The sequence below is a fragment of the Hetaerina americana genome, unplaced genomic scaffold (assembly GCF_022747635.1).
Source record: "Hetaerina americana unplaced genomic scaffold, ioHetAmer1.1.p SCAF_161, whole genome shotgun sequence".
NCBI lineage: Eukaryota > Metazoa > Arthropoda > Insecta > Odonata > Calopterygidae > Hetaerina > Hetaerina americana.
In genome coordinates this window covers 26,156-45,000 of record NW_027286721.1, presented here as the reverse complement: position 1 = coordinate 45,000, position 18,845 = coordinate 26,156, and the positions used below count along the sequence as shown (strand labels likewise).

Genomic DNA, 18,845 nt, shown 5'->3' with positions numbered 1-18,845 from the left:
CACATGAGTGTTGACTGGGAATGTTACTTCCACATATGTACTGAAGAAGAATGTTACTTCCAAATGGAGAATGTTACATCCACATGAGTGTTGACTGGGAATGTTAATTCCACATATGTACTGAAGAAGAATGTTACTTCCAAATGGAGAATGTTACATCCACACGAGTGTTGACTGGGAATGTTAATTCCACATATGTACTGAAGAAGAATGTTACTTCAAAATGCGTGTTGATGAAGAATGTTACATCCACGTGAGTGTTGACTGGGAATGTTACTTCCACATATGTACTGAAGAAGAATGTTACTTCCAAATGGAGAATGTTAAATCCACATGAGTGTTGACTGGGAATGTTAATTCCACATATGTACTGAAGAAGAATGTTACTTCCAAATGGAGAATGTTAAATCCACATGAGTGTTGACTGGGAATGTTACTTCCACATATGTACTGAAGAAGAATGTTACTTCCAAATGGAGAATGTTAAATCCACATGAGTTTTGACTGGGAATGTTACTTCCACATATGTACTGAAGAAGAATGTTACTTCCAAATGGAGAATGTTACATCCACACGAGTGTTGACTGGGAATGTTAATTCCACATATGTACTGAAGAAGAATGTTACTTCCAAATGCGTGTTGATGGGGAATTTTACATCCACATGAGTGTTGACGGGGAATGTTACTTCCACATATGTACTGAAGAAGAATGTTACTTCCAAATGGAGAATGTTACATCCACATGAGTGTTGACTGGGAATGTTAATTCCACATATGTACTGAAGAAGAATGTTACTTCCAAATGGAGAATGTTACATCCACATGAGTGTTGACTGGGAATGTTACTTCCACATATGTACTGAAGAAGAATGTTACTTCCAAATGGAGAATGTTACATCCACAAGAGTGTTGACTGGGAATGTTACTTCCACATATGTACTGAAGAAAAATGTTACTTCCAAATGGAGAATGTTACATCTACACGAGTGTTGACTGGAAATGTTAATTCCACATATGTACTGAAGAAGAATGTTACTTCCAAATGCGTGTTGATGGGGAATTTTACATCCACATGAGTGTTGACGGGGAATGTTACTTCCACATATGTACTGAAGAAGAATGTTACTTCAAAATGGGTGTTAATAGAGAATGTTAGATCCATATGCGTCGGGGGAATGTTACATCCGCATGAGGTTTGACGAGGAATGTTACTTCCACATGTGTTGAGGAAGAATGCTACAACCACATGAGTGTTGACTGGGAATGTTATTTCTGCTTCTTCAAATACACTGGATAAATGTAATTGCCTGAAACCTGCACCTGCACGTAGAGGAGTAATGTTACTTCCACATTTGTATTGAGGAAAAATGTTACTTCCAAATGCGTGTTGGGGGAATGTTACATCCACATGTGTATTGAGGGGAATGTTAAATCCAGATGCGTGTTAATGGAGAATGTTAGATCTATATGCGTCGGGGGAATGTTACATCCGCATGAGGTTTGACGGGGAATGTTACTTCCACATGTGTTGAGAAAGAATGTTACAACCACATGAGTGTTGACTGGGAATGTTATTTCCACATAAGTTTTGAGGAAAAATTTAACTTCCACATGCGTTTTGATGAAGAATGTTACATCCACATGCGTGTGGGGGGGAATGTAACATTCTAATGAGCGTTGACGGGGAATGTTACTTCCATATATGTGTTGAGGAAGAATGTTTATCCACATGAGTGTTGACTGGGAATGTTATTTCCATTTTTGTTTTGAGGAAAAAAGTTACTTCCACATGCGTGTCGATGGAGAATGTTACATCCACATGTCAGCAAAAGGTCGTTTCGTTTGTATTCTCCTTGCATGTGTGCATTAGTTGTCAGCCTATCCCATTCCCACAATCACTTACCTTGAAATTCTCAGTCTTCAGTTTATCCCTCGGGATGTTGGTTTTCTTGACCAACGTGATTGACTCCTGCAAAGGATCAGCCTTCCCACGTTGTGGCGGCCGTGGGAATCCACGGAGTGTCCTCTGAACTTTGCCACCTGACCCTTCCCAGTTGTCCACCAGGGAAAAGGTGACCTTATCCAGGTTGTCCAGTACCGATTCTTCACCGGAGTCCACCAGGGCCTTCAACGCAATCTTCTCACTTTCGAAAAGCAAATGGTTGATATTAATATCTTTCACAACCTTGACTAAATTAAAACGTTTGCCAAAAGATAACTTGAGTTTCGCCTCAAACGCCTCCCTATCCTTTTGTTCCCACGGCTCCAATCTGATCTTTGTCAAGCTCTCGGCGACCTCCGACAGTTTACTCAACTTCTCCAGTAATTGCCTCGTCCGTGGACCCCATTTGATATCCAACAACATGTCCGCCCCATCGGTTTTTCTACCAAACATTCCCATCAGTTTTATTATTCCCCCACCGTCGGCACTTAATTCATCCCCATCGGCGGCTACCCTTAATCTTCTCCGACCTTTAGGCATGAAATATGTCGTGGAGATTGAAGGTGAGCTTCCACTCGGGTCAAAACCATAATCCTCCAACCAATCCATCCCTAACAAATGATCATACAATGATTTTAACCTCTCAAATGACAACATAAGGTGGATGAGGACATTGTTCAATCGAACTAAACAGTTTATTCCAGCGATGCAGTCGTCCATTGTCATATCTTTGTACTTATCCTTGTCTAGGAAGGATGTTAAGAACATTTCTTTCACTTTCAACCCTGACGGTAATATGTATATGTTTCTCCGATGTTTACGCGGATCTAAATTCCTACCGCCATCTTGTAAAAGTTCGCCGGTCATGGCAAACGCTTCTTCGAGGACACATTTGAACTCTTGCGCCTCAGGTCCTGTTAGCAAATCTTTAATTTGCATCGTAATCAAGGCTCCATCTAAAGAAATGGAATGAAACAGTGAATTAATTTCATGTTTTTTTACTCACAGGATCATTTGTTGTACAATAAATATATTATTAATGTCTTTTAAAGGTTCTACATCAAAAATTACTAATCTAGTTTTTCTAATTTTTTTAATTTTCTTAAAAGATTTTTTTCTTGATGAAATTTTAAAACCGTTTTTGGTGTTACTTGGTGGGAAATTTATATATATATATATATATATATATATATATATATATATATATATATATATATATATATATATATATATATATATATATATATATATATATATATATATATATATATATATATATATATATATATATATATATATACACATACATATACTCATATATACAGAAACAGATATAAGGAAAAGGGATAGGAACACATATAAAGGACGAACACAATAGAGGTGGGGAAGGCGGAATCGAACGGATCACAAGAGTAAAAATATTTCCTCAACCGGGACTCGAACACCGGATCTTTCCACTTGCCGGGCGGATGCTGTTAACCACTTGAGCTATTGAGGATAGTCAATTTACCCTGAGATCCGTGGGTCTAATATGTCGCCAAGCGCCCCGATTCTTTCAGCCAAGAGATGGCGTCAGGGGGCAGTTTCACCCACCAAAGGAAACTGCCCCCTGACGCCATCTCTTGGCTGAAAGAATCGGGGCGCTTGGCGACATATTAGACCCACGGATCTCAGGGTAAATTGACTATCCTCAATAGCTCAAGTGGTTAACAGCATCCGCCCGGCAAGTGGAAAGATCCGGTGTTCGAGTCCCGGTTGAGGAAATATTTTTACTCTTGTGTCTTGTGTTCGATTCCACCTTCCCCACCTCTATTGTGTTCATCCTTTATGCGTGTTCCTTTCCCTTTTCCTTATATCTGTTTCTGTATATATGAGTATTTATTCGCCGTTTGGCGGGATTTCGTGTTTGAATGTACATACATATATATATATATATATATATATGATATATTCATATATATATACTCCATAAACACAGTAATCAACCCTGGAAGGTCGGTTTGGTAGTAGTAGTTTTTATGGGAGGCGACTGACAGCTGAGGTCATTTGCGCCATAGGGGATGGACAGGAAATGATGAAGGGTGGAGAGAAACCCGGCATCGGCATTAGCCTACTCTATACGAAAGGCGCCAAGGGGTCCGCAGTTTAACGTCGCATCCGACAGACGGCGTACACACTCAAAGTGCCCTCCACAAAGCACCTCAAGTAGGGATACCTCTGAAAAATATTAAACACCGCCGGGATTTGAACCCAAGCCCTCTAGGTGAGAAGCCAGTACATTAGCACCCGCACCATCTTGACAGAGATGAGGAATCGTTGAGATGAAGGAATAGAGGGAATCTATGCTGTGTGGCCAGAGTAGAAAGATGTCATCAATGTATCGGAGCCACAGGGAAGGTTGCAGAGGATAGTTGGAAAGGAAATTCTCTTCCAGGACACCGAGGTGGAGGTTTGCATATGAAGGGCTGAATCTGCTACTCATGGCACAGCCCTTTATTTGGAGGTAATGGTTATTGTTGAAAGAAAAGGAGTTTCGCGGGGTGAGAATGAAATTGGAAAGATCAATGAGAAAATCGGTACTGGGAATGTGAGAGGTAGGGCATTTGTAGAGGAAATGGCGGAGGGAAGAAAGGCCTTCTTGGTGAGGAATGGATGTGTACAAGGAGGTGACATCGATTGTAGCCATAGTAATATGGGTATCAGGAGGGAGTGAAGTTGAGTGAAGCAAACTGAGGAAGTGGTAGGTGTCTTTTATAAAGGAGGGTAGGGAGTGAACTAAAGGTTGGAGATAGTAGTCCACGAAGGCGGAAATTCTTTCGGTCAGAGAGCTACGAGGGGAGACTATAGGGCGGCCTGGGTTGTTGGGTTTGTGGATCTTAGGAAGGATGTAGAATTGAGGGGTGTGAGGTTGGGAAGGGGAAAGGAGGGAGATGTCCCTGGGGGAAAGATTCTCCTTAGGGCCATTGTCTCGGAGGAAAGCGATTATTTCTTTTTGGAATGCGGGGTTAGGGTCAGCAGGAATATGTTGATAGGAGGAAGTGTCGGAGAGTAATCTGTTGCATTCTTGAAGGTCTCGGCCGTTGTCTCGTTGTCTCGGAATGGGTAATGTTAACGGGGAGAATGGCACTGGATTAGTCTGGTGATTAAGTAGCCGGGTGGAGGAGGGGGAGCTACTAAATCATTGAAAAGGTTTGCTTGGTTTCAGTTTAGTTGGGAGATGGCTGAGGAAAATGCATTAATGGTGTACGAGAAGGAATATTTTATCAAAATAGCAGTTCAATTCTTCTTCTGGTGTACCCCACCGATTAACTAGCTAGTATGATTGCTATTTAAAGCATCCTAACTATAGAGTGCCGGATTAATTTGTATTTATTTTATTTTATTCCATGCAATTGGTTGGAAGCTGGCACAGGGAGAAATCTCTCTCAAGCCCTGATTGAGTGTGGGTTTTTGACAATGACAAGGATCAACGCCATCTATTAACGGCTGCGGTGACTGTATCTGGATGAATTTCGAGTTGAATTTCTCTCCATATTGTAGTCCCACTGGAGGTCGCGATTTGCATTCCTGAAAGCTACAGGTATCTAGTTAACAGTCATCATAACTCAAAATTGGCCAAGATGTATACAATCAAAGACCCTCTATCATCGTAAGTTTTTATGCTGGTCATTATATTGTTTAAAATAGTTTTAATAATTCTTCTTCTAGTACCCAGCAGACCAACTCTTATACAATATTGTGGCTAAGTATTTAATGATTTGTAGAAGTCTTCGGGAAGGTTTCCCAAGCTAATCCAGTGAGGAAATCTCATTTGATGAAATGCTCATTTGTCTGGATTTAATCGCCTGAATATCCAATTTCCGCTAATCTTCAAAGTCGTGAAATTTGCTTCATTGCTTTGTGCAAAACTTGATTTATTTCTTCCTCCATTGATATTATTAATGACAGCTTGCATTATTGATCCCAATTTTTCAGAAGCAGCAAATTCTAAACAATTAAAAATTAAGAATCTCTTAGATTTAATCTCGACCATGTTTTATATAAAAAAATAAACATTTTTTCATGTTATACGCATGTCTATCATGAAGAATTTGAAACTAATTTGTATGTATATTATTTGTAGATAAATTGAACTCAAATTGTTAATTAGATTGTCTAGTTTGGCTTGAATATGTTTATCATTTGATGGTTTCAAAGAAGAAAGGTTTTCCCAGCTTGAATACTAATTTATTGAAATCGTTTTTCTTTAATAAAAAGACTGTCCTTTAAATATGCAAACTAAGGCTATTATAAAGTTTCTTTTATATAATTCAGAGCCTAAATCGATGATATTGTGTTGCCTTTTTCAAATTACTCTCTCCATATTCATAGGCTATGCCTTCTTCTATTCAACCATCTTCTTATCAACACTTTAAGTACCCTTTGGGAGTTCTCATATTGCAGTGAGGCTTTTTTTAACCAGATTTAAGCACAGCACAATGTACTGAAGTCGATAACGGCGTCATCTACACAGATATAAAAGTAACCACTTGATACGAGGGTCATCTGGAAAGTAGTACCCGTTCGTGAAATAAAGACACAAAAGTAAATATTAACAAACATAAAAAATTTTATTTGAAAGAGGATACTTTAAACTACTTCTCAACATAATCTCCAAGCAAATTAAGGCATTTGTCATAACGAGTGACAAGTTTCTGTATTCCTGCTGCATAGTCCTTCGCCGCCAGCTCATTGAGATACGCGAGGGACCCATCTTGCACAAATTTTTGCATAATGCAGATGGTGTTTAACAATTTCATGAACAATTGTTCGAGAAACATTGGGAAAATGCTCACAGATGTCATCAATTGTGACGCGCCGATCGTTCCTCACAAATTCGTCAACTGAGCTCACCAGTTGGTCTGTAATGACAGACGGTCTCCCCGAACGCTCATCGTCATGTGTGTTCCCCCTCCCCATGTTGAAGTTGCGACACCACCGCCGAACAGACGACTCGTCCATTACATTGTCTCCATACACCTCCTTTAATTGGCGATGAATATCACATGGGCGAACGTTTCTTGCATTGAGGAATTTAATCACTGCCCTCACTTCACAACTGGCGGCGTTCTCAATTTTTTTAAACATTGTAAACAATCACAGAAACAACACAGGCAATGCTAGCGTCACGCAACTTGGCTCAGAGAAGGCAGACAAGCCACTGAAGCTATCTGACCTCGTCCAGCGGCTACTCGCGTCGTCAACACTTCATGCGGCACAAACGGGTACTACTTTCCGGATGACCCTCGTATATCGACGCACACCAATATAACATAAGTATAATACTGAATTCTAAAATTAAACCTGAGTTTCTGAGGCCTGATAATTATGTAACGGTTACAATACCTTGAATGTATTGAATTGTCCGTCTGCTGCCAAAGGGAGACGGCAGATCTGCTGAGTTCTCGGCACTGTTCTTTCGTTCTTCCTTCAACATCTCCATCAGGGCAAATCGAATGACCTTATTTGAGGGCAAAACATTAAAGACATTATATTAATAATAGTTAATGCTATTGCCTGTGAACTGTGTCCTTTAGCACAAAGAGGACACAACGAAAAACCATACTTTAACACCATATGCAGTGACTAATTAATATATTACCACAAAAAGCAGTAACTGGCTACATCATTGACTTTCCTTGTAGTCCTTGAGAAACAAGGTAAATTACTCTTTGATTCTGATATACGATGGTTTAGGCTGAAAACTAAAGCATACATGCTTTGCAGATTATTCAAACAAAATGGCCTCCAGAAGCACTCCTGGTCTGGGCATGTGGAAGTAACATTCCCTCCTCAACACGCATGCCCAGGTTTGAGGTCGTTACTTTATTCATTCAGTGAATTCTGAGAAGCGGAGAACGTGTGGAGATCCGTTCCAGTATTGCAAACAAAATGGCCTCCAGGAGCACTCCTGGTCTGGGCAAGTGGAAGTAACATTCCCCCACAACACTCATTTGAAGGTTTGAGGTCGATGCATTATTCATCCAGTGAATTCTGAGAAGCGGAGAACGTGTGGAGATCCGTTCCAGTATTGCAAACAAAATGGCCTTCAGAAGCACTCCTAGTCTGGTGGAATGTGAAAGTAACATTCCTTCCTCAACATGCATGCCCAGGTTTGAGGTCATTACTTTATTCATCCAGTGCAGTATATTGAGGAGCAGATGAAGTATGTAAACGTGTTCTAGTATTATAAACAAAATGACCTTTACTCTATGTGGCATGTGGAAGTAACAATCCTCCTACTTGACACACATGTGTAGGTTTGAGGTCGTTGCATTCGTACAGTGTAGTATTTTGAGGAGTGGAGGAAGTATGGAGACGTGTTCTAGTATTATAACCAAATGACCTTCGCTCTAGGTGGCATCTGGAAGTAACATTTTCCCTCAACATGCATGCGTAGGTTTGAGGTCATTGCATTCATCCAATGTAGTATTTTGAGAAGCAGAAGCATGGAGATGTGTTCTAGTATTACAAACGAAATGAAACTCTTAAGAACTAGAATGTTACTACCACATGCAACTAGGTGGCATGTGGAAGTAACATTCCTCCACTTCCGCCTTTCGAAATTCATTCTGTTTGTATAGACTACAAGCTTGACTGCATTAGTTTTCAGATTACCCAATGTAAATAACTCTTGCAGTGCTCTACTTCTAAGGGGAATGTTACTTCCACATGCAACTAGGTGGCATGTAGAAGTAACATTCCTCCTCCTCTGCCTTCTGTGGTTCATTTTGTAGGTATAGTCTACAAGCTTGATTGCATTAGTTTCCAGATTACCCAATGTAAATAACTCTTGCAGTGCTCTACTTCTAAGGGGAATGTTACTTCCACATGCAACTAGGTGGCATGTAGAAGTAACATTCCTCCTCCTCCGCCTTCTGTGGTTCATTTTGTAGGTATAGTCTACAAGCTTGATTGCATTAGTTTCCAGATTACCCAATGTAAATAAATCTTGAAGTGCTCTACCTCTAAGGGGAATGTTACTTCCACATGCAACTAGGTGGCAGGCGGAAGTGACATTCCTCCTTTTCCCCTTTCAGAAGGTCATTCTGTTTGTGTAGTCTACAAGCATATGTGCATCAGTTTTCAGCCAAACCGTTGTAAATAACTCTTGGAGTGCTCTACTTCTAAGGGGAATGTTACTTCCAGTTTCCAGCCTACCCTGTCGTACTAATGTTATATGGATAGGTTCCAAACCTTCAGTCCTTTCAGTCCTTGGACGTAGTCCTGGATGAAAGCTTCGCATTCCAGTTCCTTCATCCCTTTCCCTTCTCGACTGGCCGCTGAGGAAGTCATAGAGTGCCTGTCATCCATTTGAGACGTTTGCCTCGACATCTGCGTCTCCGTCGGCAAATTGAAGGGAGCGTTTGGTCGAAACAGAACCCATCGCTCAGTCAATGACGAAACGTGGGAATTGGCCAATTCCATCAGGTCAAGGGTCAATTTGTGAAGGATGTTAGTGAGTTCCTTTTCATCTTGGTATCTGAAAGAAGGACAATGGTATCTTTCATTGGCTGAACACAAAAATTAAGTAAGTCAACGGAATGGAGATATTGCAGTATACTAAATTGTGGCCCAGTCTTACTTCTAGTTTTAAAGCTATCTATTTAAAAAAATGAAACATTTTTTAAATTTCATTTCTCACATAAACACGTGAAATAGAAAGCAGAGAATGGTTTCGTGGGTGAATTTGATTATGACTTGTTAGGACTGATATTACGCCACGAGGGACGACTTTGGAACTACGAGGATAATGCCGGAAGTACTCTATCCACCAAAAAAAGACATCAAAACAATTTCTCGACATGTTTGCGTTGAAGCCATTTTCATTCCAACATAATGTCAACATATGTTAGAATAGAATCACCTTCCGAAAGTATTCTTTCAATACCTAAATAATGCACGAAAGTAAATTATGGTTTTGAATACAGACAAGCTCGCTTTTCCTTGCTGGATTAGCAAAACCTACCCCCAGACCTCTTTGAAGGATTATACTTATAGCCACAATATGTCATAAACAGTATACCTGTACTATAGAAGAGGAATCGAACTATTATTTGAGATATAATGAATATAGTTATGAACACATTTGTAAGTATTACAAGAATACATTGATTAAATTTGAAACACTCACTTCTTAACATTGTACACATTGTTCATTGTCCAGATGAAGTTCCCTATTGTCCTCTGGAAGGTCAAGATTGACTCTATGTCAACTCTGGAAAGAAAACAAGTCATCATAAGACTTTGCACAAATGTCAACAAAAATATAAATGTATCAAAAAATACGTTACACATTTGCCTTCAAGATTATTTATAGGTTACATAAAATTAAATTAATACTTTTTTTATAGCGGAAAATGACAAATTATGGTCATCTGTTGTCGTATGAATTGCTAATAAATGTTAAAAGATTTCTTTGTAAATAATGGTGTTCATAGTATTCTAGAGTACATAGATGTCTTTGCCTAGTAGCGTAATTCTTCTCCTTACGTCCCTGAAACTTTGATACCGTGTTGGTCCAAAACACTTCCGAGATACATATTAAACTGTTCTACCTGCTCTATTTTTTACCCTCCTATTTCTATGTTTAGCTGAAGCCTTTTTCTTTCTAGAAAAATGCATAACCTTTGTGTTATTAACATTGATATATCTGTTCCCATTTATCTGTCGCAACAAGTTTCCAATTCACTCTGCAATGTTTGCAGCCCCTAGGCTGACTGACAAGCTGAAGACTGTAAATACTAAAGGGTATATAATACTCTATGTCAAATCAGTGAAATTACTAACCCATAAGCACTACACATTAAGCTACAAGGTTGTATATAGGTGACATAAAATTAAATTAATGCTCATTTAATGGCAAAACTAACAAATTATGGTCATCTGTTGTCATTCACTGGTTTTCCTTTTAGAATTAAGTCTTGAATAAAGTTGCTTATTTAACCCTCTTAGTGCGGCGGGCCGATATATATCGGCTTTTGTATCATTTGCGAAAAGTGCGGAGGGCCGATATATCGGCTCTTGCGTAGGCTATTGTTTAAATTGCTGTAAATTATGGTTTTTTCTTTAATAATTTAATGGTTTTTGTGCTATTGATAGGTTGAATTCCATAGAACTACATAACTAATTTTTTTAATTTTTCATTAGCAATTTTAAATGCTTTTCAAGTCCCAATTTGACTCAGGTGAGATCAGTCTTTACAACAAAATCAAACTATGCAGAGGCTGACCAAAAAAAAATTTGCAATTCACTGGTTTTTCTTTTTATATATTTATAAATTTTTTCTACAAGTCTTTTTGATTCTTTCTTATTATTTAAATATGGTAGTTTTGTTGAAAAAAAAATGTTTTAAAAGAATATATTAGTATTTTGTCTAAAAAATCGAAATATTATTGTTAAAAAAAAAAATTCTTCAACTTTTATAATACTGTAATAATTACATTTCTTTTTTTCAGATGATGTAAATGTGTAACATCATTAATAACTACAATATTTTATTTTAAAACAAAAAAACACAATATGGATATCTAAAAAAATAACTTCATAATGTTTTTTTTTTCCTAAGGTGACACATTTTCTTAAATTACCCTTCGCACTTCTCACTAAGTACCCCTGAAATCCCCGCCGCACAAAGAGGGTTAAGTACTACCCTGTCCAATAAATATGCGAACTGAGGCCATTAAAAAACTCTATTTTGCAAAATTTAGAGTTTACATCAATGATTTAAACCTGGAATACCCACTGCACTTAAGAGGGTTAATTATTTGAAAAATTGCACATATTTTGTTGAAAACTATATAAATTTATAAATCATTTGATGAATAAAATTGAGTAATTGATATGTTTGAATGATTCTGGTCAATATTTGTTTATTGGGAAGATATATGATGTCTGCTCAATAAATATACGCGAATTGAGGCCATTAAAAACTATATTTTTCCCTAAATTTAATCTTCTACATATCAATGATTTTGTTGTCCTTCCTTCTTCTTCGAGGTACTCTCTCTAATTCGTAGTAGGCTATGCCTTCACAATAGGTTGATGACATAACACCCCCTGCCACATGACCTTGGAGCGGCTTGCGTGGTATTATGTAAATATAGATGTATTCCTTCTTCTTCTTTCCATTTCCACTGTTTAATACATTAAGCGAGCTCCTTTGGAATTCCTTTCGGATGCAGTCAGGAGGCTTTCTCAATTAGTTTTCTATCATCCTATCCTGCTGAATTGTATCTTCCATATATCATCTTGTGCCCTGTGACATATATATCCGAAACTATCACATGTGGCTTGAAGATGAAAAAAGAGAGCAATACTTCAGTTTGGTAATTTGCTATTTTTGTTTTGTTTTTGGGTTGGAAGAAATAGCGAGGAGATGAAAGCAGAATTGGATGCTGTTGGATGGGGACACTTCACTTTGCGCCATCTATTATCACATTTGGATATTGGTTCAACGAATTTAAACGTGGGCGAACATCTGTTTTTGATGAGGAGTGACCAGGATGCCAGGACAGCAGACGTGGTTATACCGAGGAAATCATTCAAAAAGTCCACGCCATGATTCTCGCTGATGGACGAATGAAAGTGTGCATTAAGTAGCAGAGTCCGTGGGAGGTGTGTCAACCGGAACGGCAATTAATATTTTATTTATTACATGAATAGATTGGCGAAATGAGAAAATTGTCTTGCAAGATGGGTGCCATGGCGATTGCTCACGGTGGACCACAAGCTGATCCGGCTGTCAACTTTGAAGCAGTGTTTGCAGTAATTTAAGCGAGATCCGGAGGTATTTTTGCATCTAGTTATTGCTGTTGATGAAACCTGGATTCATCATTACACACCAGAAACCAAGCAACAATCGAAACAATGGATTTCTCCAGGTGAATCTGCTCCAAAGAAGGCGAAGATGGTCCGATCGGTTGGAAAGGTCATAGCGATTGTTTCTTGGGATGTAATTGGGGTCATCCTCATGGATTTTTTTAGAAATAGGAAGAATGATTACTGGGAAATACTACAGTGAGCTATTGGACCGCTTTGACAAACAATTGAAGGAGACACGGCCATGTTTGGTGAAAAAGATGGTGGTGTTTCACCACGATAAAGCACCAGCACATTCATCCGGAGTTGTCGTCACCAAACTGCATGAGCTACGTTATGAATTGCTGCCGCACCCCCCGTATTCCCCAGATCTGGCTGCCTGCGACCTTTTCCTTATTCCCCATTACATGAAGAAATGGCTCACGGGAATTAAAATTTTGCTCAAACTCGGAAGTTATCGCCGAGAGACAGAGTCATATTTAGGAGAGAGAGTTCAGCAAATCCTACTTTTTGGAGGGGTTAAAAAAATGCCCAGAACGTCGGGAGAAGTGTATCTTTCTAATAAAGGGGAACTATCTTCAAAAATATAAAAAAATGTTTCTGAAAAAATAGTTTCTTCATTTCTAACACGGGTACTTATTGAACTGCCCTCGTAACTGGCGCCAACATATGCACAGCTTGATGATCAGCCAAGCACCAAGACGAATCATCGGGTCTCAAGACACCCAGCGCCATTAGTTGGTGAGGCTGTAGCCTGCAGTGGCTCCCAGATGGAACCAGTTTGCATATTTTTTGAGCAGACAACAACGTATGTTTGGAGAATATTAAAAAAATTATCAAAAACCAAATTTAAATTTGGCACAATCTATGTGATGCAGATACACCCCCTGCCATTTATCCGACCAGTGCCTTAATTATCAAGGTAAATGAAATAATGAGAAATTCAATATTCTATTGAAAAATAACAGCAACCATAATTATTTTATTACCTCATTGAGTCCATCACCACTGATAAAGCCATGATAACGTCTTCAACCTCCGCAAGTAGATCGATATCATCTTCATAAGACCTGTTTGGCAAATGAAGAAATTTCTGGTTTAAAAATATTAATAAGAGGGTACGCTGAATATTAATGCACACGTGTTTGCAGAGTGCTAATAGCAAGATTGGGCAAAGAGTATATTGAAGTATAATACTCTTAAAGTTTCAAAATCATATATTTATTTTTTCAACATACGAGGGCAGTTCAATAAGTACCCGTGTTAGGAATGAAGAAAGCATTTTTTTCAAAACATTTCTTTTATTTTTTAAGATAGTTCCCCTTTATTAGAAAGATATACTTCTCCAAACAGTCTGGCCATTTTTTTAACCCCTCCAATATAATAGGATTTGTCAAACTCTCTCTCCAAAATACGACTCTGTCTCTCGGCTCGATAACTTCCGAGTTTTGAGCTAAATTTTAATTCCCGCGAGCCATTTCTTCATGTATTGGGGAATAAGAAAAAGTCACAGGCTGCCAGATCAGGAGAATACGGGGGGTGTCCAGCAGCAATTCATTATGTAGTTCATGCAGTTCATGAAGTCACAGGCAGCCAGATCGGGGGAATACGGAGGGTGTCCAGCAGCAATTCATACCGTAGTTCATGCAGTTTGACTCCGACAACTCCGGAATCAGCTTGTTGTCCACCGTGAGCAATTGCAACACCCATCGGGACTACAATTTTATCATTTAGCCAACTTATCATGTAATAAAATATTAATTGCCTTTCCGGTCGACACACCTCCCATGGCCTCTGCTACTCAATGCACACTTTCATTCGTCAATCAGCGAGAATCATGGCATTGGACTTTTTGAATGATTTCCTCGGTATAACCACGTTTGCCGTCCTGGCGTCCCGGTCACTCCTCATCAAAAACAGATGTTCGCCCACGTTTAAATTCATTGAACCAATATCTAACCGTGGTCATAGATGGCACAAAGTGAAGTGTCCCCATCCAACAGCATCCAACTCTGCTTTCATCTCCTCGCTATTTCTTCCCATCCAAAAACAAAACAAAAAGCCTCCTATTTCAGTGTTTAGCTTAACCTTTTTATTTCTGGAAAATCGCATAACCTTTGTTTTTATTAATATTGATTCTTATCCCATATCTGTTGAGCTGAATTTCCAATCCACTTAGCAAAGCTTGCAACCCCTCTAATTGGCTGACTGGAAAACTAAAACTTGGTAATCTAATTGAACCTAACTGATTTTAATGCTTTCATAAAACAGATTTGGACGAAAGTTATAGAAATTTAAATCTCTTATATTCGTATTCTACGAGGGTGGTCCCAGAAGTACCTAACCCAACAAACAACACACAACAATTTGGAAAAGATGTACAGGGTTCGTCCGGAAAATAAGTGTACTGATTTTTTCCCGCCGATCCAGGCGCGCCCAGCACCGCTCTGACGGGCTGCGATTGGAGGGGGGTATGTTGGCAAGCGACGCTGAAAAAGGCAGTCGGCTCTGAGCTGTGGTGTAGTGAGGAGCTCTGTTAACGTGAACCTCCACGCTCGACCCACGTCACGGAACGCGATGCCGAAGTTTTTGGAGCGACGTTATTCCATCAAATTTGCGGTAAAGCTTGGGAAATCGTTTACCGAAACTGTCGGTATGCTTAACCAGGCTTACGGGGAGTCAGCCATGTCCAGAAACATGATCTTTTGGTGGCACAAGATGTTCGTGGAGGGCAGAGAAGAGGTCGACGACGAACCACGGCCTGGACGCCCATCAACGACACTCACCCACGAAAATGTGCGAAAAGTTCACGATGTACTGAACTCTGATCGTCGTCTTAGTGCTCGGAGGATAGCAGAGCAGTGTAATGTGCCAAAAACAATAGTGCCATAAACAATAGTTATTCAGACTTTGTTGATACGATGGAAATGAGAGCACTGCTTTGTAATCATTTTGGTTTCTCTTGCCTTCCGTCATATCTAATCAATTGCACCCTGTGTATTGGATTACATTGTCAACAGTTCTCTGTGAGTTAGAACTTTGGTTTTTGCCTGCCTTTAGATTGTAAGCACATTGCCGCAGTCTCAAGGAAAGGGGAAAAGTCCCAATTTGACTCAGTGAGATCAGCCTTTTCCACAAAATCGAACTATGCAGAGGCTGACAAAAAAATTTGTAACTCACTGGTTTTTCTTTATTTATTTATAATATTTTCTACATGTCTTTTTGATTCTTTATTATATTTAAATATCGTAGTTTAATTGAAAAACGATTTTTAAAAAATACAAGTTTTGTGTCTAAAAATCGAAATATTATTGCTAAAAAAATATTCTTCAAATTTATGACACTGTAATAATTACATTTATTTTTCAGATGATCTAAATGTATTACATCATTATTAACTACAATATTATATTTTAAAATAAAAAAAACTGCATATGGATAACTAAACAAATAACTTCATAATGTTTTTTTTTTTCCTAAGGTGATACATTTTCTTAAATTACCCTTCGCACTTCTCACTAAGTACCCCTGAAATCCCCGCCGCACTTAAGAGGGTTAATTAAAGTTTAACAACTTTTCGAAAAGAGAGCTAGTAGTGTATTGAACTAGGGGGGGTCATTAAAAAGTGTAATGAAGTTTCATATACCTTTTGTTTAATACTGAATTTGCAGTATTGTTTAAATATCGCGTGGTTCTGATAAGCAAGAGAGAGAGAGAGAGAGAGGAGATAGCACGGAAGAGTCCTCAGACATGTTAATTCGATAGTTTACCATAATTAAAATAATTAATTGAATTTTCTCTCTAAGAAGACTGGTCTGCTGATTTTGAAGCATTTCTAAGCAAGACCATTAGAGCAACTTAGAAAAAGGTCAAAGGCCATGTTCTTCTGGGACCATCCCTCTATATAAATCAAATAACAATCAATTCCTTTTGCGGTATTCCAAGGGTAGAGCTTTGGAATACTGACTTGAGGACTTGGGTTCGATTCCTGGGAAAACATCTCTTGGTACCATCGACTATACCCAAGGTTTTGGATAGTACCAGATCTTCCTCGAGGGAAACCATAGGCGGCCGGCACAGTGCATTACGGCACTGGTCCACACTTAATGCTTTAAGCCAAATGTGAGATGGTTGTTGACCAATGACTGTGTTGTTATTGATTTTATAAATAATTTGCTAATTTATTGACTTACCATTTTGCCAAAGCTGCCTCACACAAGTAGGACTTGATAACAAACAGGACGGAATAAAGTTGATTCCTGTGGAATGTGAGCGAGAGAATCTGATTTAGTTATTAATTAGATGAATTGGAATATCAATATAAAAGTTACGGTGATTAGATCCGGACAAATTTCAATTTGAATTTCCCGCAATTTAGTAGTCCCAGATGGAGGTCAAGATTGGGGTATTTTAAAGCTATAGGCATCCAGTAAACAGCCATAGGGACGTGATAGAATAATTAAAAAGCTGCAAATACTTAGTTGTATATTTAACCAAGGATTTTTGGGTTCTGGCTAAACTTGGAGTGCATTTTTAAGAAAGTTTTCAAAACTCTTCATTGAGTGATGAGAAACATCAAAGGGAACGTTAGAAGAACTTAGGAAAAGGTGTATAAAACCCTGGTAAGACACTCTATGGACAATACGGGATAGCAACTGCAGGGTTATAGATAGCAAAACTTCCACTTGCCACCCACGTTAGCGTCTAAAAAATAATTAGTTCTACTTAAATGCATATGCAAGTTCACTGACCTTATCTGTTTTGTTATAATAACCCATTCTTTCTGAATGACCTGATTCGTGTTCTGTTCATCTGTTTTTAAATCTCCCTTTCAATCCCTCGTCCCTCTCCGTGGGAAGAAATTCCTGCTACCTACAACGCTGGGTCCCAATCCCTGCCTTTTACAGTCTCCTTGCGGGGTAGAGTGTTTTGTGATGCATTTTCGTGTGGTAGTGATGTTTCAATTTCTTGCTTGTTGTGTCCTGGCTTGCGTGTTGTAGGATGGCTTTCGTGCCGCATCCTGGGGTGCAGTTTTTTGTTGGTTTGCGGTAAATGTGTTTGCGTGAGTGTTGGATGAAGGGAATTTTGCATGAGTTCTTGTACTGCTATGGGTGTAATTTTCCGTATTCTTGTTTTGCGTGTGGTATTGTTCCTTTTAACCGTTGGTGACCTAACACCCCCTGCCACACGCCCTTGTGGCGGCTTGCGGGGTATTATGTAAATGTAGATGTTAGACCAAATTTAGAGTACGTATCTCTTGTATGGGACCCTTGTGAAGAAGGGCGTATCAAAAAACTGGAAAAGGTACAAAGAAAGGCTGTCAGATATGTAGTTGGGAAGCATAGAAGGATGGAGAGTGTGTCTGACATGTTAAAAACACTGGGAACCCTCAATAAAGTAGCATAAAAATGAGCAGACTTTGTAGTGGAATGTCCCGCATTCTGAAGAGGGAGAACGCTTGGAAAGCAGAACCAAGGAAAGAGATGGGGAACCCAAATCTTAATAGGGAGGAATGAACATGAAATCAAGTTAAAATGCTGGGCACAAGGAATGAATAAAAATAAATTTCTCTTCTAAATGAAAGAACTCATTGCTTGGAACACCTTATCTGCAAAACTATTTAAGTCCTTTCCTTATGCAGAGTGCATACTTTTAAGAAAAGATGTAAGGAATATATGTAATAATTTGATTAATGTGGGGTGTAAACTCATTTTTAACAGCTTAATTTTTTATTTTAATTTATCTTTTCCTTCTTCTTGAAGAAAAAGATAAACCATCTATTTTATTTATTATAATTATATCTCTCCGTCGAAATGATCAAGATATAATGTGTGAGTGATCTTTTTATGTGTTTCTATATTTTTTGTTGCTGTCCAAGCTTGTTATTCAACACTTCCGTGTTACTTTCACAAAATCATATACATATACAGGGTTCGTCCGGAAAATAAGTGTACTGATTTTTTCCCGCCGCTCCAGGCGCGCCCAGCACCGCTCTGACTGGCTGCGATTGGAGGGGGATATGTTGGCAAGCGACGCTGAAAA

General features: G+C 38.8%; 1 protein-coding gene across 1 annotated transcript in view; it reads right to left on the bottom strand.

The window, feature by feature from the left end:
* The window catches only part of LOC139687087 (uncharacterized), a 50,263-nt gene that overhangs the window by 18,470 nt on the left and 12,948 nt on the right, over positions 1-18,845 (bottom strand). Inside the window, exons 6-11 of the mRNA XM_071584195.1 lie at positions 16,997-17,062; positions 13,793-13,873; positions 10,117-10,200; positions 9,180-9,465; positions 7,329-7,443; positions 1,905-2,899 (exon numbers count right to left, since the gene is read on the bottom strand). Coding sequence (XP_071440296.1) covers positions 1,905-2,899; positions 7,329-7,443; positions 9,180-9,465; positions 10,117-10,200; positions 13,793-13,873; positions 16,997-17,062 — 1,627 coding nt within the window. The remainder of the gene's footprint in view (positions 1-1,904; positions 2,900-7,328; positions 7,444-9,179; positions 9,466-10,116; positions 10,201-13,792; positions 13,874-16,996; positions 17,063-18,845) is intronic.